Source organism: Culex pipiens, chromosome 2 (assembly GCF_016801865.2).
Source record: "Culex pipiens pallens isolate TS chromosome 2, TS_CPP_V2, whole genome shotgun sequence".
Lineage (NCBI taxonomy): Eukaryota > Metazoa > Arthropoda > Insecta > Diptera > Culicidae > Culex > Culex pipiens.
This window is the reverse complement of record NC_068938.1, coordinates 37,201,349-37,222,766: the sequence shown is the minus strand read 5'-3', so window position 1 is coordinate 37,222,766 and position 21,418 is coordinate 37,201,349. Positions and strand designations below refer to the sequence as shown.

The 21,418-nt window shown below is 35.9% G+C and overlaps 1 protein-coding gene across 2 annotated transcripts; it reads right to left on the bottom strand.

Moving 5' to 3' along the window:
• On the bottom strand, positions 1–20,554 carry LOC120412826 (probable actin-related protein 2/3 complex subunit 2). 2 transcript variants are annotated; one of them, XM_052707976.1, is made up of 8 exons: positions 19,821–20,554; positions 7,448–7,541; positions 6,902–7,200; positions 6,601–6,821; positions 6,434–6,525; positions 1,581–1,690; positions 1,445–1,507; positions 1–958 (listed from the first exon to the last, which is right to left on the bottom strand). In XM_052707976.1, exons 1-7 carry the CDS (start codon positions 19,892–19,894, stop codon positions 1,480–1,482), a joined length of 918 nt encoding a protein of 305 aa, XP_052563936.1. In that variant the 5' UTR covers positions 19,895–20,554; the 3' UTR covers positions 1–958; positions 1,445–1,479. The 2 variants fall into 2 exon arrangements, with proteins under 2 accessions (XP_052563936.1, XP_039429366.1); XM_039573432.2 differs by having other exon boundaries at positions 1–1,507.
• Positions 20,555–21,418: the final 864 nt, after the last annotated feature.

Genomic DNA, 21,418 nt, shown 5'->3' with positions numbered 1-21,418 from the left:
TAGTGTCAATATATCTTACACGTTTCAATTTATTAGTTTTAATTTATTCCTCATCGTGTTCATAGTTGTCGAATAAACCACTTGTTTTTGTGTGTGTTCTCCTCCTCAACTCGGTTTAGTGCTAGCTTAATTTTCGCAAAGCAATAAATCTTTGCATGTTTTGATCATCTCTTTTTTTGTTTGTTTTGTTTTTGCTTCATACGTTCTCTGCCGAGCCAATTTCGATTCATATATTTTCTTGTTTTTATTTGCTTTGCTTGCGGCTATAAAAAAGACGCATGCTCACGAAACGTTGCCCAAATTGTGGATTTGCTTAATTAATGTAGTTTCCCGCGACACAACGGCGTTTGCTTGCGTTTAAGTAGTTTTCTTTAGGTTGCGTTTTTTTTTTGTTGTTGTAATTTACGTGGAAAGTTACGCACAGTTCGGGATTTATGATGTTTTTTGCTATTTATTTGATTTTGACTAATTTTTCCTTCCAAAACGTACCTTTTTCTTACAAATTTTGCTGTTCTTCCAGTGTCGGACTTCTCGTTTGCGTTAGCATTGGGGTGTCGGCAAACAAATTACTTTACACGTCTCCATTGAACAATTGCAACTGACTACTCATAAACAACATTGGTTTAGTCTGGTAGTTTTTTTGTTTTGTTTCTCTCGCTTTATCTTCTTAGCATTAGTATTTTAGTAAATAGTTTTACACTAGATTAGGGGGGGACGCTCTTTGAATCAGCTTTTACACGCACTCGTTTACTCTCCCTTTGGGGTTCGCGATATAATCTCGGAATTGTGCGAAACATTTCACTAAGATTATCTTTTTATCCTTTCTCTCTGATCGGCTGACATGACACACTGAAGAGAACGGGTTGTTGACGAGGGTTGTTCCAACAGTGCGTTCGCGTTCGCCCCACACCAACTGCTCTCACTCGCAACGATTTGCATCTCCTTTCCAATTGCTTTCCTATTAGGTATATAAACTTTAGTAGTCCACTAGAGGCTGTCCATTATATTCATTCATTCGAAGATAATTGCAATTTGTTCCGTTATTTAAATAAAATATTTAAACTTTTTTAAAAATGGTTTTATTATAATTACTTTTATAATAACTGTAAATTTTATTTCTTGTTGGCAGCGGCGATTTAGGAATTTTACTGCTAAACTTCCTAATTAATGTTCCGGAAAGTAGTATTGATTACAAGTTACAATTTTCATAATTTTTCGGTTTAATTTTTCACCTTTAAATGCTGTTTTTTTACTATTTTCGATTTCTATTTATGCACAATCATTGTTCTGCTAGCGTTTCCAGGTTTCTTCTAGTTTTGGGAAAACCACATGCACACCTGTTTACTTTTGTTTCCACTTTCTTATATTCCTCCAGGACACCGGAAGAGGCGTCCGCATGTGTGAGTGTGTGTTCTCGTTTAATCATTAGTAAATATTTACTTACACATTTAACAACTAGATGTCAGATGAGTTCCAAAATCATTCCTTTCTGATAAATGTTCGCCCACTGAAAAAAAAGTAAAACAATACATCAAATTAGTCATCAAGCAAAAAAACAAGATAATTTTAAAGAAACTTACGTTATAGTTTTCTTTTCCGTATTTTTCGGCTCGGGTCGAGCACGGTTGAGCACCTTCAAGAATTCCGACGTCTTTGCCCGCATCCGCGAGTGGATGTACGCTTTCGAACACTGAAATGAGCAGAAATGCACAGACAAAAGGTTTAATAAGTGTGATGTAGCAGAAGGTTTATTAAATTTAACGGTGCTTGATGGAGAAACCTGGTATTTAAAAATATTTGAGAAGAATGACAAGAAATAAAAAGTTTTAGGAAAACTCAAAATGCAACTTTTTAAAGAGAGCAATTCCAGCTCAAATCGGGAATTTTCTGGTACTTTTGTACCCGACCCTCTTCGATTTCAATGAATAGACATAAAAAAATAAAAACTGTTAAAGGCAAACTTATGGGAAATTGGACGAGCTTTCCGGTAAAAATATTTACTAGACTGAAAAATCAAGTCTGTCATATAGAAATCGCCAAAAAACCACCAAGGATTCGACATAGGACAATGATCAATATAGAGACTTTTATGTAAAATTGTCTGGGGAAACGATTCCCAAAATCGGTTTTTGAAAACTTTAACGTTAAGACCACTTTTCAAAAAAAAAAAAACAGTTTTAGCAAATGATTTTTGTATTTGTTAAGTAGAGATATAGCATCGTGCATTTTCGTAATTTTTTTTTTTGCAACATCTTAGGCTACTTAAAAAATTTTGAACGAAAAAAAAACCCTATCATCACCTTAAAATTTGACTATCAAACCTAAAAATCTAAAAATCTCATAGAAGTGGTGTGTATTTTTCTTTCAGTGTATTTTTTCAGATAGCCCGTCCAAAAATCTAAAAGTAATTTTCTACAAGTTTGTCTTTGACCACTTTTTGATATGATGCAACGGCTTTGAGATAAAATAATTTTCAAATTGCGAAATGCAAAAATATTTAAATAACTTACAAAAATCAAAATCAAATTATTCGCTCTACAGCATTGCCTTGGCGTTCTCGATTACGAGATTCCTACTCGAAACTAGGTGTTCGAAGGCTTGATTTTTTAGGCAATTGCAAACCTCTTTTTACACCTTAGCTTCCATCCACCCCGGGATTAGAACTGACGACCTTTGGATTGTTAGTCCAACTGCCTACCAGCGACTCCACCGAGACAGGACCCAGGGAGACGACTCCTACACCTGGACTGAGCTATCGAACTAACCTCTAGGTTAGACCGGGCCAACATTTACTTCCCTGTCCGACGGAAGGCGTGATCAGACAAATCTTGTCTCAAAATTTGCCACCGGGACCTCCTGGGATCGATCCCAGGCCGACTGGGTGAGAGGCAATCACGCTTACCCCTACACCACGGCACCACGGCCCTTACGCCCTTCTCAAATGTCATTTTCGAGCGCAATTGGCTTCATATGTGTGTGTGTGTGTGTGCAACCAACCAAACGGGACCACGCGATCGCTTCTTACAAATTGAGTTGTTTCCATATATTTTCGATTTCCATTCTATACATGCAAATAACTCGCATAGGCATTTGGTGGGTGTTAGCTCTGCCGAGCTTCGGTGACTCATTTCAACGTAGGCTAGCCGTACGCGAGGTACCTCAGCTTGAACCGACAAGCCCCGCTCTAAAGAACGTTTGCATCAATCGGATACAAACGTTATTCAGAACTTCCGATTTCTTATCTGTGGACAAGAAATCAGCGCGTATTTAGTAAGCAGATGTTTTATATATAAGTTTGTTTTGGATGGATGTCTTGATTGGTGTGAGCGAATGTTAGAATATTAGTGAGAGGGGTTTTTTTTGTTTTATAAAAGGAACGTGCTCACCGAATAATGATATCTTCAAGACCAGCTTCATTTGAATTTCTGGAGTTGCCCGTTTTGTTGTTAAATTTGCGAACCGCTGAACCTCCATCGATAAACTTGAAACAGCCAACTGTATCACGATTTGTAGCTGTGATTGATGACGTTGCCAAAGGGTCCTCCCTTTGTCCGGAAGTGTAGTGTACTGGATGAAGATCGCCATCTGCAGATAAGTTGCTGCTGCTGGAAAATCCTGACCGTGAAGATTTCTCCCGTTGGAATCCGGGAATCAGCTTTGGTTTCTGCAACAGGCTCAAGCTGACACCATACTCTTTTTCGGAAAATTCAGAAGGTTGTGCTTCTAATTTTTCGCTGGAAATCACTTTCCCCTGACCGCTTATCCTTGACCACCAATTTTTCCACCGGATATCACCATAATTTAATTTTTTGGAAGAAAATTCACCGATTTTTTTAATACGAGAAAAAACGTGGAGTGAAATTTACAAACGTCAACACTCGCGCACGGTTTGCTTCGATCTCGAGCGCAATTGGCTTCATATACACAAAAATGGTTTATATAAGCCTAGGACACTTCTCTGCAAAGTTTCTTTGAAATCGGAGAGGGTCGGGTACAAAAGTACTAGAAAATTTCCTAATTTGAGTAAATTCTAGACATTTTCCAGATTTTTTTTTTGCGGATTTCAGCGAATTCCCGACTTGACTTAAATGAAATAAATTGTTAACTCCTTTAACCCATTATGTTTTTCTTGTTTAATTTTTAGTATTTTAATTTGCATTTATCTTGTTTAGTTCATGTTTGTTTTTGGTTACCACCTCCTATCATTACATTTTGCCCATCTAATTTTTTCGTGTTTCAACAGTCACTTTTTCAATTTTTTGCTTGTTTTTCACATTTTCTGCTATACAAAGTCACCTTTATCATTTAAATTGTAAAAAAATGCGTAGAGGCATACCCAAGTAACATTTTAGGCTTTATCAAAGCTGTCACAACCGCTATAAAACCTATCAGCCAAAACCAACATTAAAACCCCTTAGTCGTAACAAACTCTCCAGAACCTTGATAAACCCCACTTAAAACCCAAAAGGACCTCCGCAAAAGGTTGTTACGGCCTATTTAAAAAACCTACATAGGAGTTCAAGGCTTTACAACTGAATCCTAACAACATCCTCAAAGCCTTGATAAAACCTTTGTTAAAACCTAGTCAGGAGTTATGGAAAAATGACATTTCATACGTCTTCAAACGTCTTATGCCAAATAGGTTTTATTTTGGCAAAAATAAGTCTTCGTCTTGCCAAATGAAATTATGGAGATGGTTGTCAAAAATGGCGATGATAAATAATAGATATTAGAGGTAATCCAAATAATTTGAAAGCTTATTTCTCACAATTGATGGCTCAAATTCAGCTGCGGTTGAAATTTTATTGATAAATGTAGGGGAGATAGAGCCAAAAAATACAACTCGCTTCATCAAAAATCAATATTTTGTAATCACAGTGTTTAATGTTAAAAAATATTTTATTGCAATTCTTTGAAAAAAATGTTCAAAATATTTTCAAACATCTATCGCTATATAAATCATACCAGAAATTCAGCATAAATGTGTGTTTCCATCAAATTTAAATCAAATTTTTCAGTTTTCTATTTTTTCAATCAAGATGGCGGTCAATCATATTCAATCAGAGCACGCGTTTAGTGCCATATTTATGCACTGCTATTTGGCCGCGATAAATGCTCTTTAAGGAGCTTATGGTTTTAAGTGATCTTTTAACATGCCTACTGGCACTTGACAGCTACAACACCCTAAGTTTTAACAAAGCATGCGATAAAACCGTTTGGCATGGCATTGCCATCTGGTTTTCAAGCCTCTATTAAAACTTTCATAAAACCTTATTGAAAGCCAGTCGGCTTTTATTTCCACCCGGTTTTATGTCCGAGGCATAAAACCCTGTTAGAACCTATTAATTAGCTCTTGCTTGTTGGTTGCGGTGAATGCCCAAATAAAACTATTAGGCAATCAAGATGCTACAATAAACCTTTAATAAAACTTGGTGGTGGCTAGTTGGTTTAAAAATGTTACTTGGGTAGTCTGAGGCACTATAACATTTACTGCATACTTCTTTTTACTTAAAATATAAGAAATGTTAGTAGTCTTTATGCTTTGAATTTCTTCTAAATATTTTAACCAGTTCTAATTACAACCCTTTCAAGGAACACACTGTGTTCATTAGGGAAGTGATTGTTGTAATGTAAAAGTTTTTAAATAAATAAAGAATCAAGTAAAACTTCCAACCAATAAATTTTCTAAAATTTGAAGAGTTCTTCTTTCCAATGCTTTTTCAAGATCAACAAAATTTTGAAAAAAAGATTGTTTTTTTAATCGAAGCCCGTCTAAAGGCGGAGTTGGATTATAGAGGGTTCATTGAGGCCCTAGCCAAATAATGTCTTCGGAAGAGTTGTTGTACTTGATAAAGGCTATCTTTTAAAGTTATCGCTCCCGAGTGAGAAAAGCTTTCCTTCTTCTCGCTCGAATTCCAACACTGCTCAAAAGGTTAGTATTTTAGCGACCTACTATGTTCTGAAGAGTGGTTTATAACATGAAATAACACATTTTTGCCGAAGACAGCAAAAGGTTTTTAGCTTTTATTGAGGAGTTATAACTATGTTTACGTGATTTTGAACCAATATTAAATCTGCTTTATTTTTCAAAATGATGCATTTTGGCGCAAAACCGTTTGTTTGGTTCTAAAAGTAAACACTTTCAACTACACATCCTGAAAATATCTCTGTGTCTTTCGGTGTCAGCTTTTGGATATCTCAATTTCAGTTTGTATTTTTTTCTATCAGTTTAGGCTGGTACAAATTTTATTTAAAGTTTTTGTCACCTGGACGTGCAAATTATTTAAAAAAATTATACAATTTAAAAGAAAATCTATCGTTTTCCAACATCAACATTGAATTCTAGTACTAACATGAACTACGTTATCAAACGCCATTCCGCCATTCTCAGACTTTTTATTGAAACCACCAAGCCAAACAAAAATCTACTCACCTTAATATGATAATGCAAGTAATCACGGAACATGTGGATTAGATTAATCGTGTTATCACGCGTCTCTTTTGATGTGTGCCTCGGGAATAGAACTAAAATTAAAAGAGAAGAAATACAATGAGAAACGCTCACCCAACCACAATCTCCCTCGGGACCTCGAAACCTACCGAACGTTACGTAGCCGATGTTTTCGCCGACCCGCGCTCCCGTGTTGGCCAGCTCGAGCGGTGGTTCCCGGTGGGAGAACAGCACCTGGGGCGCCGTGTGGGACGCCCTCCGGCCCTCGCGCAGCTCCTGCATGAACACTTTGCCTAACACTACGTCGTCCTCGTCGCGGAATATCGTACTGAACACCACCGTCACTCGGTCCGACTTTGCGTCCACGTACCTGTCGGTTGAGTTGGGTTGGAATTTAATTGATTGTATAGGTATGCTATCGTGCAAGGGAAGAGCCCCCGAATTCCTTACATTGTTTCGTCGTTCCTGTAGTTGATGACCGCCCGCTTCTGCGCCTCGGCTTCACCCTCGCCCTGGGACTGAAAGTCAAAGTACTTTTCGAACACGGACGCGAAGCAGTTCCGCTTCAGCAGGCCAATCTTCCGCACCGTTTCCTCCCAGTTGTCGGGGATCTGCTCCAGGTCGACCAGCACCGACACGTTGTAGCCGTCCTCGGGCGGTGTGATGAGCAGGTCGCCATACTCTCGCTTCAGCAGTTCGTCCGCGCCGTGCTCCTGCAGCTGCTTGTAGAACTTGAGCGATATACTGACCTGCGGACAAGAAAAATCACCAAACACATAAACAAATTGACCTTATCATCCAAATTTTGGCATCATTTTCCAATTTGCACCGGGATCGCTCAACGGTGTCACTGACCGCGCGAACCGACCGAGCATAAATTAGATAATGATCGGCCAGTGCATGCACGTTTTACTTTTGCTTTCGCTGAACAAACAATTTGAACAAATGCACCCAGCCTGACTCGTGGTGATGATGATGGTGGTGTGCGATACTTACTCTCACTTTAGTTTTGTCTCCGTTGATGTTGGAAATGTGAAACAACACGCCGTCAAAGTCCGCCACGGTGACATCGATGGATTCGGCTTTGTTGCTGGAATAGAAAAAGATGTTCAATGAGTAAAACGTGCACAAGCAGCTGTTGGTGGCGCGATATGTCCACCAGTAGCTAAGTAGCAAGTGATTAGAGGAATAAAAATTATTCATCACAGGCACAGAGGTTTCGTCGATGTGAGTCATAGCTGCTGCTCTGCCCCTGATCGCATAAATGTCCCATATGCATTTTCATCGATTTCGAGTTATTGATGCAGTTTGGTTCAAAATTGTGTGCTCTTTCGAAAGAGCATATAACATCCAGTACTTTGTTCTAGGTATCAGGAGGAAATCCAGTTTTTTCGCGAAAATTTAACACGTAGCCTTATGTATGGGACAAACTTCAAATGCGTTTTTCTCAGCTTGCTGTTTTTGCATATGGGACATTTATGCGAACATGGGCAGTAGCTGCTGATGCCGAATGAGCATACCAGACCATACACCGCGTGGGTGTGTGGCCCTCTGCCTCATTCGGATCCTGGTGCGAAGATTTATGGCGCAAACTTGATTTGAATGGAGAGATACCTAATCAATATGTCATTCTGAATCATGTAAAGAAAATTGAAAAATATCAGAAGAGCAAATCTCTGATCTGAACATTTGTTTTGTGTGGATAGTACATATTGTCCACAAATTAAAAAAAAAGAAAATAATCAGGTTACAAGCAAAGTTACAGGGCGAAATAATAACCCTCTACAACCTAACCCCGCCTTAAGACGGGCTTCGATTTAAAAAATCGCCAAAAATCAATTTTCCAACCGATTTTTGATCTTTCAAAAGCATTGGCAAGAAGAACTCTTGAAATTTTAGAAAATTTCAGGGTTGGAAGTTTTACTTGTTTTATGTGACTTTGCCAATGTTTTTAAAAATGTCACTTTTTTAGGGGTCAACTTTGGCTGTGTTTTTTACTAACATTTCCTTTATTTTCAGTAAAAAGAAGTATGCAGTAATTTTTGTAGTGTCCCAGACTATGCCTCTACGCATTTTTTGGCAATTTAAATGATGATGGTGCCATTCTATAGCAGAAAATGTGAAAAACATGCAAAAAATTGAAAAAGTGACTATAAAAACGTGAAAAAATTAGATAGGCAAAATGTAATTATATTAGGTTGCAGAATAGGCCAAATACTACCAAAAACAAACATAAACTAAACAAGAAAAATGCAAATTAAAATACTAAAAACATAAAACAAGAGAAGTAAAGTTTTTCGTAGAACAAAAGTTGGTCAAAATAATCGCCTGAACACGGGAAAAATAAATATTTTCGAAAAAAAAAATTGGGCAGTAGAGGGTTAAAAGTAAAAGGTCAACTCACACGAAATCGGAAAAAGTTGCCTAAACCCCTTTTCAATTTTCGTGGGTAATTAGTCCTAGATCACGAATCCGATGTCCACTTTTCGATATCTCGTGACGGAGGGGCGGTACGACCCCTTTAAATTTTTCTGGATTCTTCTTACATGAAGACATGTTTCTCGGTCATTCTTAGCTCGAAACCGTTAAGAGATAAAAAATTTGTGTCAGAGGGACTTTTGTGTTATTTTGGACGCCGATTTGATGACGTACTAAATATTTCGAAAAAAAAGTACATTGAAATACATGTAATTTTAGGCTGGTGCAAATTTTATTTTGAGTTTTTTTTAAACATTCAATATTACGCCCTTAAGCAAAATATAGAAAATCTGCTCAGCTTTTCAGAAATATTTTTCAAAAGAGGGCAAACATGAGTACTAATTTAAAAAAATGAATAACTGCAATTGTTTTCAAAAAAGTTATTTAAACATGGCTATAATTTGAAAATGGTGCACTTTATAAAAAAAATCGCTGAAGTACTGTTTGATTGCAAATTCGATTTTACATTGGAAAAAGAAGTTGAAAATTTTTTGCGACTAATATTTCGATTTTTTGAAAATCAGTATTGATTAAAAAATTTAGAACTCGGTCAAAGATTTTTTGCCTATTCTGGAAATTTCTGAAAAGTTGGCATTTGATGTCCCCTAAAACATATCAGAAAACTAAAAAAAAAAAATTAAATTGTGTATTTTTGCAAATCAAGATTTAGTGACAAAAAGTGAAATAAAAAATCACAAAAAAAGTTATTTAACTTATTTTATTTGATATTGCGTGCTTATGTGCCCTTTCAAAATGTTTCTCCAGAATTGACCTGTGGATTCCGAATATATCAAAATAGATCTAATCTCTAATCCAACACAAACGCAGTCAGTCCTGAGCAGTTCTCTCAGATTTCGGTCATTCGATTTTTTTTTGTATTTTTTAATCCGACTGAAACTTTTTTGGTGCCTTCAGTATGCCCAAAGAAGCCATTTTGCATCATTAGTTTGTCCATATAATTTTTCATAAAATTTGGCAGCTGGCCATACAAAAATGATGTATGAAAATTCAAAAATCTGTATCTTTTGAAGGAATTTTTTGATCGATTTGGTGTCTTCGGCAAAGTTGTAGGTATGGATATGGACTACACTGGAAAAAAATGATACACGGTAAAAAAAAATTGGTGATTTTTTATTTATCTTTTTGTCACTAAAACTTGATTTGCAAAAAAACACTACTTTTATTTTTTTTTTATTTTCTGATATGTTTTAGAGGACATCAAATGCCAACTTTTCAGAAATTTCCAGGTTGTGACAAAAATATTTGAGCGAGTTATTTATTTTTGAATCATCTGGATTTGAAAATTGCCATCTTGGATTTGAAAGTTTTAAATCACTTTTGAGCAGTTTTAAACTACTAAATTAGTAGTCATACTTAAGGGGCTACATACATGTAGAAAAACACAAAATTTCGTATAGCAGAAAATTGATAAAATCCACTTAAAATATGATTTTCAATCACTCCTGAAAGTATCATGAAGATATATCGTGACTAAACTTAGTAAGAGTCGATTTAAGTTCACGATTTTGCCATGCGCAAAGTTAACTGTCAAACTTTGTGAGCGTTTTTCTCTAAACACCGAGTTGATTTACGGGTGCCACGATATCTCTAGATGGGATGGACCAAATAGGCTGAAATTTGGGGTGAAGACTCCCAAGACATATCCCGTGTGCATGACGAAGCCCGATTTTGAAATTTTTGGTTTACAAAAAGAATACTAAAATCAAAAACTGATGATTTTTTATATGAAAAACACAAAAATATTTTTTTCTTTTTTTAAAAAAAGTTTTTTGAAAATCGGCCTTCGTCAGGACCGGTTTAATGAGTCTTCACAAAAATTTTGAGCCGCTTTGGTCAAGGCAGTATTAAGATATCGAGGCACCCGTTTTTTGAAACTGCTAACTTCAAATAGCTATAGCTCGGCAATGATAAAACCAAATGTCTTCTAATTTGTTTTGATAATAGATAAAAATGTATATTTTAATGCATATTAAAACAGATTTAAATAAAATTAAGTGTGTGCTCACACCAACCTCTGACTTTTTTTGTCGATTTACATGTATGTAACCCCTTAAGCTCAACAATCACAAATAAGTCTAAGATTTTTTTTTTGATTCAATTATCCGAAGTGAAATTTTGCCAAGGCCTTCGGATAATCGAGTCAGGACTGTACTGAAAATGAAAGAAGAATAGCACAAATCGAGACAAGTCAAGTTTTTTTCAGAATAAATGTAGCTCAAAATAACCTACTTATATATACTATAACTTAAAATTGTTCGAAAATTGATATTTTAAAAAAATAATTCATTAATTCGGTAATTTCGAATAAAAAGAAGCAAGCAAAACTATAACTTAAATTTGTTCTATTCTATTAGTTTTAAAAATTAAGATGGTCGTTACATTTATTGGAACGGTAAAAAAGAAATAAATTTTTAACATTATTTTCAACTTACTTTCTCATAAAAGTTAAAAGCAAGGGCCAAATACAAAACGAAACACTTCTGATGGCCATCATAATGCTTTTGTTTATCTTGTGTTTAAAACATGCTTCGCCATCAACAGCAGCGGGGTTTGACCCATCTTTGTTGTGCGAAAGCTAAATTAAATTATGCGCAAGTTTCCACATACATTAGTCGGCCCACTTTTTGGCATCCGATTAAGTCATGCCAAGGCGAAACCAAACCGCTGCGCTTAATCTAAAACGCAGAGGTTACGGAATTAGCGTGTATCCGCCGCTCCCTAATTCTTTGCGGCCGTTCCGTCGTTTGCCTTATCAATAAGTGGTTCGTTTTTTCTTCTTCTTCTTTTCCTTCAACTTTCGAGTTGTTGCTGATAAGGGTGAACGGAAAAAAGATAAAATAAAATAAAATTGTATGAAACTGTTTGTGACTTGGTGTGTCGAGATTGAGATAAGCAAACGCTCTGGTGACACACGGCTGAAGTCAACTTTTTCGATTTCGATCCTTTTATTTACTTGCTCGGGTGCAAATAACATCGATATCGGTTGGTATGATCGATGTGCCACCATCAGCAGGAGGAGGAATCACTGCCCAAGAGAGGATTTTGCTAAACGGTGCAACTGATGCAATTATACTGTCTCAGTCTTGCTTTGGTCCAACTGCTCCGCGCAACTGGCCATGAAAGGCAAGGAGCCACATGGCAACTTTGGCGGACGTACGTGATATGATATGTACATACAATTATGTCGATTTTAGAGTTATTTTTTTTTTTGCTCGTCTTTCAAGCCGATATGTATAGACTCTGTTACTTATGGGCATGGATGACTGTGGGGCATTCGATGTGATAAAAGTGCAATATATGTGTGCGCTACTGGATCGCAGACTGTTCTGTGACTGATTTGCAGTCTCACAACAACTGCCGACAACCCTGAACTAAAAAACAGTTTGCAAACGTTTATGTTTACGTATGACGAGTAACGAGAATAGAGGATGGTTAACTGGGATGGTATGTGGTCACAGATGTAGTGTTATGACTCAACTGTTAGGGGTCGTGCATAAACCACGTGGTCTCCTTAGGGGGGGGGAGGGGGTCCGAAATCCGACCGAAAAAAACCATGAAAAGCCATGGGGGGGAGGGGGGGGGTCGACGGCTGACCACGTGGCCTTAAAAAAAATCTTTTCTTAAAAAAAACAAAAAAATACGCGCTTTGAATTAACTTATATGCATACAATTTTTGTTACAATTCAAAACCATACAATTATTGTGTTTAAAATTATTACTTATATTTCAATGTCATAATATTTTCCAATTCAATATTGAATTATATATTTCGGCAGATTCATATCAATACTTTGAGCCTGTTATTGAATGTACACTTTTTATACTCATGTAACTACGTCTTGCCAAAGTTTCAAAGCTGTTAAAAAATAAAGTGACAATATCCAAAGTTAATATACCCTAAAAAATGCGTACCAAAATGCAAACACAATTTAATTTTTTTGTTGATGGTATCAAGTAGCTAAAAATGTGCTTTCAAATTTGTTTGGAACAACTTAAAAACAACAACTTAAAAAATAAATATTGCTGACAATTTTATAAGATTTTCGTAACAAGGCAAAAAACTAAATATTTATTATAAATGAAGTGTCTAAAAATGATTCTCTGCGAAAAAAAAATAATTTTCAAAATCTCAGATCTCAGCTAATTACCGTAGCTGGTCCTATAAGTGATCGAGGAATCTTAATCGAAAGATTTCCTTTTGACACTTAAAACAAACTCAAGATATCTTGTATCTCCTCTCTCATGCAATATTTTTTTAAGTACAAAGAAACTAAAAACCCCAATTTCAGGATTATCGCGCAAAATTTCAGTTTCACTACCTCATTTGCAAGTGAAACGTCTAACATTAAAAAATAACCAGTAACGAAAAAACGAACGATACATACTTTAAGATTCACCAAAAAATTTGATGAATATTATGGTCTAAAATATATTCCTTATTTCATGGGTTACACAATTCGGATTGTTATATTACATAACATTTCATAAAATACACGTTTACTATCCATCGTCAAAGTTGTAGGTATTTTTTTTTTTAGTTTTTTTTATGTTAATAGGGACCATCTCTTGAGCTAAAGAGAAACATGGGCAAACATTTTAGATTTTTAGAGAAAAAAAAACGAGCTTCAAGCAAACATTGTTTTTGGTTCTCAATTAATTTCAAGATTAAAAAAATAGGGGCCAAAGGTGCCCTTTCCTGAAAATATTAGTTTTTCTTTAAGCTGAGAAAATATACTATACCCTCAACTTCATATTTGAGATAAAACCTCTCAAATATATAGACACATTAAAATAATTTAAGTTTTAAAGAGGCACTTAATTTTTAAATGCCGATATCAATTTGTGAAATAAATTTCAATACAAAAAAATAAAAAAAAAAATTATTCGCTCTACAGCTTTGCCTTGGCGTCCTCGATTACGAGATTCCTACTCGAAACTAGGTGTTCGAAGGCTTGATTGTTGAGGCAATTGCAAACCTCTTTTTACACCTAAGCTTCCATCCACCCCGGGATTCGAACTGACGACCTTTGGATTGTTAGTCCAACTGCCTACCAGCGACTCCACCGAGACAGGACCCAGGGAGACGACTCCTACACCTGGACTGAGCTAACGACCTAACCTTTTTAGGTTAGTCCGGGGCCAACATTTACTTCCCGTCCGACGGAAGGCGTGATCAGACAAATCTCATCTCGAAAAATGCCACCGGGACCGTCTGGGATCGAACCCAGGCCGACTGGGTGAGAGGCAATCACGCTTACCCCTACACCACGGTCTCGGCCCAAATTTCAATACAATGCCGTTAAAGATCAACATAAATAAAACTCCTTAAAAAAGATGGAACGGTATTTTCAACTCGCTGGTTCTCGGGCATAACTCAACCAACCGGGAAATTTTTTTTTTGAGTGAATTAAAAGGATGTCTAGATGATCCTTAAACTTTGCAGAACTCGATTTGATCAAATCTGTAATTTATGCGATCAAAAACGTCGTTCCAACTTTTGTTTGCTCTAGTAAAAAAAAATGGCCCGAAATTCCGCGGAGACAAGCCCGAAAACCTGTGAGTTGAAGTTACCGTTCCAACGTTTTAGGGAGGCTTTGGCATCCGTGTATATTGGACATGCGTTGGGCGTCCCAGTGTGAATAATTTCAAAGATATTGAACAGATTGAAAAACTAACTTATTTAATTTTTTTTTGTATTTATTTTGAGGTAATATCTCAGCAACCAAAAGTTGGATCAAAAATCTTAAATCGTAGATAATTGCCTATTTAAACAACTGAAAAAAAAATAAAATAAATTCCAAATATTAGCTCAATCTTTTTTAAATTTATCAAAACACGTAGTCGATAGCAAAATCAATTTAAAGTAATAGTAAGACTTAAACAATTTGGATGTCCATGACTAAAATAATGATTTTTAGCGCGTTGTCTACAACTTTTCCAAAGACACAAAATCGATTTTCGAGCAATTCTATACAAAATCGGTCTTTATTCTTAAATTTTAATTTTTGATTTTTTTAATCCGTCTGAAACCTTTTTTGGTGCCCAAGCCATTTTGCATCATTAGTTTGTCCATATAGTTTTCCATACAAATTTGGCAGCAATGAAAATTAAAAAATCTGTATCTTTTGAAGAAATTTTTGGTCGATTTGGTGGTTTCGGCAAAGTTGTAGGTATGGATAAGGACTACACTGAAAAAAAAATGATAAATGGTAATTTACTTTGCTGATTTTTAATTTCACTTTTTGTCACTAAAACATGATTTGCAAAAAAAAAACACTATTTTCTTTTTTTAATTTTGCCAACTTTTCAGAAATTTCCAGAACGGGCAAAAAATCGTTGTTTGAGTTATGAATTTTTGAATCAATACTGATTAAAAAAAAATCGAAATATTGACCGCAACTTAATTGCAATCTTATTTTTCGATGTAAAATCGAATTTGCAATCTAAAAGTAAATTAGTGAAATTTTCATAAAGTTCACCGTTTTCAAGTTATAGCTATTTTTAGGTAACTTTTTTTTAAAAAATAGTTGCAGTTATTAATTAAAAAAAAAAGTGCCCATGTTTGCCCAATTTTGAAAAAAAAAATATTTTTGAAATGCTGAGAAAATTTTATGTTGCTTTGTTGCTGAGATATTGCCATGCAAAGATTTTAAAACAGAAAAATTGATGTTTACTACCCAAACACCCATAATTTTCTTATGTCGATATCTCAGCAACTAATGGTGCGATTTTCAATGTTTATAAATAAAACTTTCGTGAAATTTTCCGATCTTTTCGAAATCAATATTTTCAAAAAAAAAATTAAGACAAATATTTCAAAAGGTCGTAATATTGAATGTTTGTCCCTGTCTCTGATTCTTGTATGGAGAAAAAAATTAAACAGCTCGACTTTTTTGGGCACACTGAATCATTGGAATCATGCTTAATTAAAAAGAAAAGTTGCTTTAGTTTGGATTTTTATGAATGTTTGGAATAAAATAAATATTAACTAGGAGCTTTCATAACTAGATATTTTCCTTAAAATAAAATGAAAATATCTTTTTCCTGAAACAAAACTTTTCTATTTAATTAATTTCGATTTTAAAAAAAATATTTAAAAGCGCATTTAAATTAAATCATGAATGCTGTTTATATATCAAAATAGCTTTAATTCTTAAAGCATATTTATTCTGGATGCAAACAATTGCACTGCAATTCCATAATTTTGAATACATATGTTTTACTAAGTTGCTTGTTTTGTTGAGAGTATTTTTTACTTTCTGTACCATTTCAATAAATTGTTATGCTGTTATTATTTACCTTAAACTTTGTGATATCATACTTTTTTAACACTTTTAAGTGAATTTCTGTTTTTTTTTATATATTATTAAATTGGTTTTAATGGTGTTACAGCACCTACACAAATTAAAATGTTTTCTATTTGACCCAATGTCACCCCTTCTAAAGGGTGAGTTTGAGTTAATTTTAAAACGATTGGCATTTATGAACGGTGTGATTATACTAGCCATATTCTGGGAAACTGATGGTAAATTCAGGAGCATTCCCCAACATTATTTATTTCGATATAATTTGAAATGTTTTTATTGCGTTAAAATAACAACAGTAATATCGTTTTTTGACCAAAAGTCACCACCACTGACGGTACATCATTTGTGGATAAACATTTTTGAAATCTATACTTATTTTGTTTTTTTTAAAGATTTTTCACCTGGGAGGAAAAAGCCACGTGGCCATATAGGGGGGGGGGGGGGGTTGGCGTGAAACCACGAAAAACCATGAGGGGGGAGGGGGGGGTCAAAAATTCTCCAAAAAAAGGCCACGTGGTTTATGCACGACCCCTTACAATGCTAGAAAATGCGACAAAAAATACACATAATGTTCATTGGAGGAAAGAACGTATGTTCTAATGTAGGGGAAATATACCCATTTTAATAACTCTAAGCCGTTTGACCAATTCTCATCACTTTTGCCGTTTTCCGCTATTAACTCAACATTTTCAGATGTATCAACAATGGAGAGTAGCTTGCTCACTTTTGTTTGAGCTATTAATTACTTTGGAACAGTCAAAAACACTTTATGAAAGCTGCAATTCATGATCAAAGTGCTGATAGGCCGATAATAGAAATAGGCTGAAAAAGGGTATGGTTCCCCTACTTATTGAATTTATCAAAAAATAAATTTATCAAAATGTGTAAGCAAGAGTCTTGATTGCTCCAAAAAGATTCAGTCACTCGCGAGCACAAATGTAGCGCGACGTAAAACTAAACTGCTCTAATGTATTCCTACCGTTTGTCACTTCCACACCAATCGCTACTGAACACTCTCTCTTTGCTCTCCCTCTCACTCACCCCGATTTCGTAAAAACCTCAAAGCTGACTGAAATAGTTTGTTATCGGCTTTGCTTTGATCAGTTAAGAATTTGCTTAAAACCAATGATATCAATAATATTTTGCAACTTTGTTGTTTACACACCATCAAGGACACATTGGGCAGCAATTTCCACCATGCCAAATTCTAATTGACTGCAGTGTAAGCCAAGTGAGCGTCGCGCTAGTATTTTTTAAGGCTCTCTCCTCTCTGAGCATATTCGTGTATGACGGACGGACGGAGTAAGGAGAAAAATTCTCGAAGTATTTGTTTCGCTGAGTGAAGCGATTGAGCAAGCCGCTGGCAGCCAGCGTGTCGTGTTCGCTCGCGAATGGTTGCGCGCTCCAGTCGGCAAAGATTCGTTCGGTGATGGGTGTGTGATTTCTGATCTATGGAGCCTCGATTATCCGAAGTTTCGATTATTCGAAGTTAGATTTTCTGAAGTTAGATTTTTCGAATAATCGAATCACGAGCACAAAAAAATCGTATTTTTTTATTTTCTTGCTTTTAACACCAAATTCGAGTTCTGCTACCCCACTTTAGTCAAATTTGAATATTTGATTGCCTTTTACAATGCAATTTTTCAACATGTTATCACCGTTATTTTGGCTGCCATATTGGATTTAAACATTCTTAATCATTTTAGAGTAGTTTATGAGTCATACTTATGCTCGACCATCAAGAATATCCATGATCCATGGTCCAAATCCATGGTTTTTCAGTAAACACCCTCACTCTTACAAGCGCTGTTGGTAGTATTAGTGGCCGGCCTTTGTACCTTATTTGCTTTCGCTTCTCGCTTATTTTCGTCAGCCTTAGACGAGAATAGGTAAAACGTCAAGTGACTCAGTATGTGTGTTTTCCTCACCTCAATAAGGAAAGGCTATACAATCACTCGAAAATTGAACTTCGTAATTTGACCTCGTAGACCCACCTTCACGTATACATGTCGACTCAGAATCAATTTCTGAGCAAATGTCTGTGTGTGTGATGGGATGTTGATAAAAAAATTGTCACTTTAAAATGTTAGTCTTGATTTTAAAAAATGAAATTATTTTTTCGAAAAGATAAGAAAGTTTCATTAAAGTTTCATATTTTAACATTGAAAATCGGACCATTAGTTGCTGAGATATCGACATTAGAAAATGTTGGGTTGTTTGGGTAAGACTTAGAAAAAATCTATTTTCCTGTTTTAAATCTTTGCATGGCAATATCTCAGCAACTAAGGGTCGTATCAACAAAGTTCAAAAATGCAAAATATAAAAGAATTTTCTCAGCTTTTCAAAAATATTTTTTTCAAGAGTGGGCAAACATGGGCACTAATTTAAAAAAATGAATAACTGCTACTATTTTCAAAAAAGTTACCTGAAAATGGCTATAACTTGAAAACGGTGCACTTTATCAAAATTTCACTTAAGTACTTTTTGATTGCAAATTTGATTTTACATACATTTTACATTACATATTACATTTACATAACTCGGCCAAAGATTTTTTGCTCACTCTGGTAATTTCTGAAAAGTTGGGGAACTGAAAAGTTAGGGGACATCAACCCTTAAACATATCAGAAAATCAAAAAAAATAAAAATAGTGTTATTTTTTGCAAATAAAGTTTAAGTGACAAAAAGTAAAATTAAAAATCACCAAAACAAATTTTAACCGTGTATCATTATTTTTTCAGTGTAGTCCGTATCCATACCTACAACTTTGCCGAAGACACCAAATCGATCAAAAAATTCCTTCCAAAGATACAGATTTTCCAACTTTCATAAATCATTTGTGTATGGACAGCTGCCAAATTTGTATGGAAAATTATATGGACAAACTAATGATGCAGAATGGCTTTTTTGGGCATACCGAAGGCACCAAAAAAGTTTCAGCCTGATATAAAAAAAATCGAATGACCGAATTGCTCAACATTTTATGAGTTAAACAAAATGCTTAACTTTGTATCTTTGACTGATTTGATTACCCATCAAAAAAATGTATTTAGGACTCATTCCTGCAACAATTTAATTGTGAACATAATCTAAAATTGTTGAAAATTGTTTTGTAGTCAATATTTCAAAGTTTTATGTAATCAAACATTATATTGATGGTTCCCATAGGCATAGGGTTGCACAGATTCAGTTAATGTACTCTCTTAAATGAAGTTGTTTGGTTCTTATCACCCCGAGTTTGGTCAAGCCACACCAGGAGCCCCACGGACCGACCAGCGAGTTGTATGTCGTCATCGCCACCCAACTTTTGCTGCATCACAGAGCACAACACACACTGACTCTGCAAGCAATTTTTTGCTTTCCTTCCTTCCTTCAACACTGTCTTCTCTCTTTTCGCATACACAGTCCTTCTTGCCCCCAACTACGGATTCTTCTTCTTCCAGCAGCAGCAGCAGCGAGACCACATTATCGTGTCATCAACACCCTACTGACCACCACCAGCGCGAAAGGGGGGTTCTTCCGCCCGGGATGACACATAGTCGAAGAAGGGAGGTCTTACTCACCCAGCGATTGCATTCTTGAACTTGACGGTCAGAGTTTCCTCCACGATCCGGTTATTGATCTCCAGCAGAATCATTTTGGCTCATCAGCTCACGGGTCGGGTCTTCCTGAAATTGGCTCCCTGCCACTACCACGATCCACCACCGGAAGTGGAACGGTCTCGCTGTTCCACTAGTTTCTTAGGGAAGGGCTTTGAACACCCGGGACGACACAACCAGGGACACTGCGGCCTGCGAAAATCGGCCAAACATCTAGGATGTAAAACAACAGAACACACACACTCCACACTTTCTTCCTTGCACTCTCTTCCGCGGGGGTTTCGTGCCGGCTCTTTCTGACCCTCTGTCCGGGGGCGGCTTGTTGTGGCAGAAGGCGAAATCTCTCCGCCACCGAAGAGAGGAGGGGCACAGTCGAGGGGTGGAGGAGGTCGGCTCCTCAACTAGGTGGTGCTCTCGAACGAACGAAATGTGTCAAACCCCCGTCGTCGTCGTCGTCGGAATTTGGTCCTCCGTTTAAGAGCCTCCGACGTAAATCCTCGGGCTCGTCGATGACACACTTTTGTGGGGAGTGTCGTGCCTCGATGGAAGTTCCTTGCTACTTTTTCACACACCACTTTTTACTGCGGCTGCATCCAACAGGGAGGTTTTTTCTCTCCTTTTCTTTCTACACTTGGAATGGCAGCAGCAAAACGGCAGGCCCCAGCCGCGGCGGAACGATGATGACTGGTTCTGCTGCTGTCGAGTGTCGAAAAGTGCGAGTTTGACGTAAATGACAGCGGGCGAAACAGTTTTCAAAATTGGCAAAATGGCGGACCCGCGGGTGACGTTTCGTGGGGGAGGGCGGGGTCACGGTTTCGGCAGAGATGCCAGATTTTGGGTGAAGAAACTTTGTGTGTCTGATTTTATTTCGAAAACATCCCGTGATTTTTTTTTTCAATTTCTTAAATCCAAAACATTTAATAAATATTTCATCCAAAAACCATTTTTATGTAAATTATATAAAGTTTCAACTCTGCATAATAAAAGCTTTAGAGAGATGAAAAAAACACATGTATAAAAAAATAACATGTACAAAATATAAATTTTATAACAATAAGTTGTATAATGTCTGTATTTATTTTATAATGTTCAAAGATTTTCCACGAAAACATTTATAAATTTACTTGCAAGTAAATTTTGAAAAAAAACTGAGATCAGTTTTAAAAATTGCTCAATTTTAGGTTCTCAAACATTTATTTGATTTCGCGGATAGCGTGAATTTCGTGAAATTCCATATTTTCCGTGAAATCCCGTGCAATTTAAGGATTTTCTGAAATCAATGCATAAAACAACAAATTTAACAAATAAGTTATCCACAATGTTTAAATGTAAATTTGATTGAAAAACGTGAATAAATTATTAAATAAAATTATTAAATAAAATTTGTATTAGCCTCAATGCCTGCAGTCTTACTTTTCCGTGGTAAACCATGTTTTTTATTTCAATTGTTTTTTACTTGACTATGTACTCACTTCTTCAAATGTTGTTACAATTCTATTTTAATGTTTGAGTTCCCTTCAAATCTTAAACTTCAACTCAAGAGTTCTAATGCAAACATTGTA

Coding starts and splice junctions, on each gene's coding strand:
- LOC120412826 (XM_039573432.2), bottom strand. CDS start 19,894: ATGATTCTGCTGGAGATCAATAACCGGATCGTGGAGGAAACTCTGACC. Junction 1,691..6,433: donor ACTTGCATTATCATATTAAG/GTGAGTAGATTT, acceptor TGCTCATTTCAG/TGTTCGAAAGCGTACATCCA. Junction 1,508..1,580: donor ACGGAAAAGAAAACTATAAC/GTAAGTTTCTTT, acceptor CTTTTTTTTCAG/TGGGCGAACATTTATCAGAA.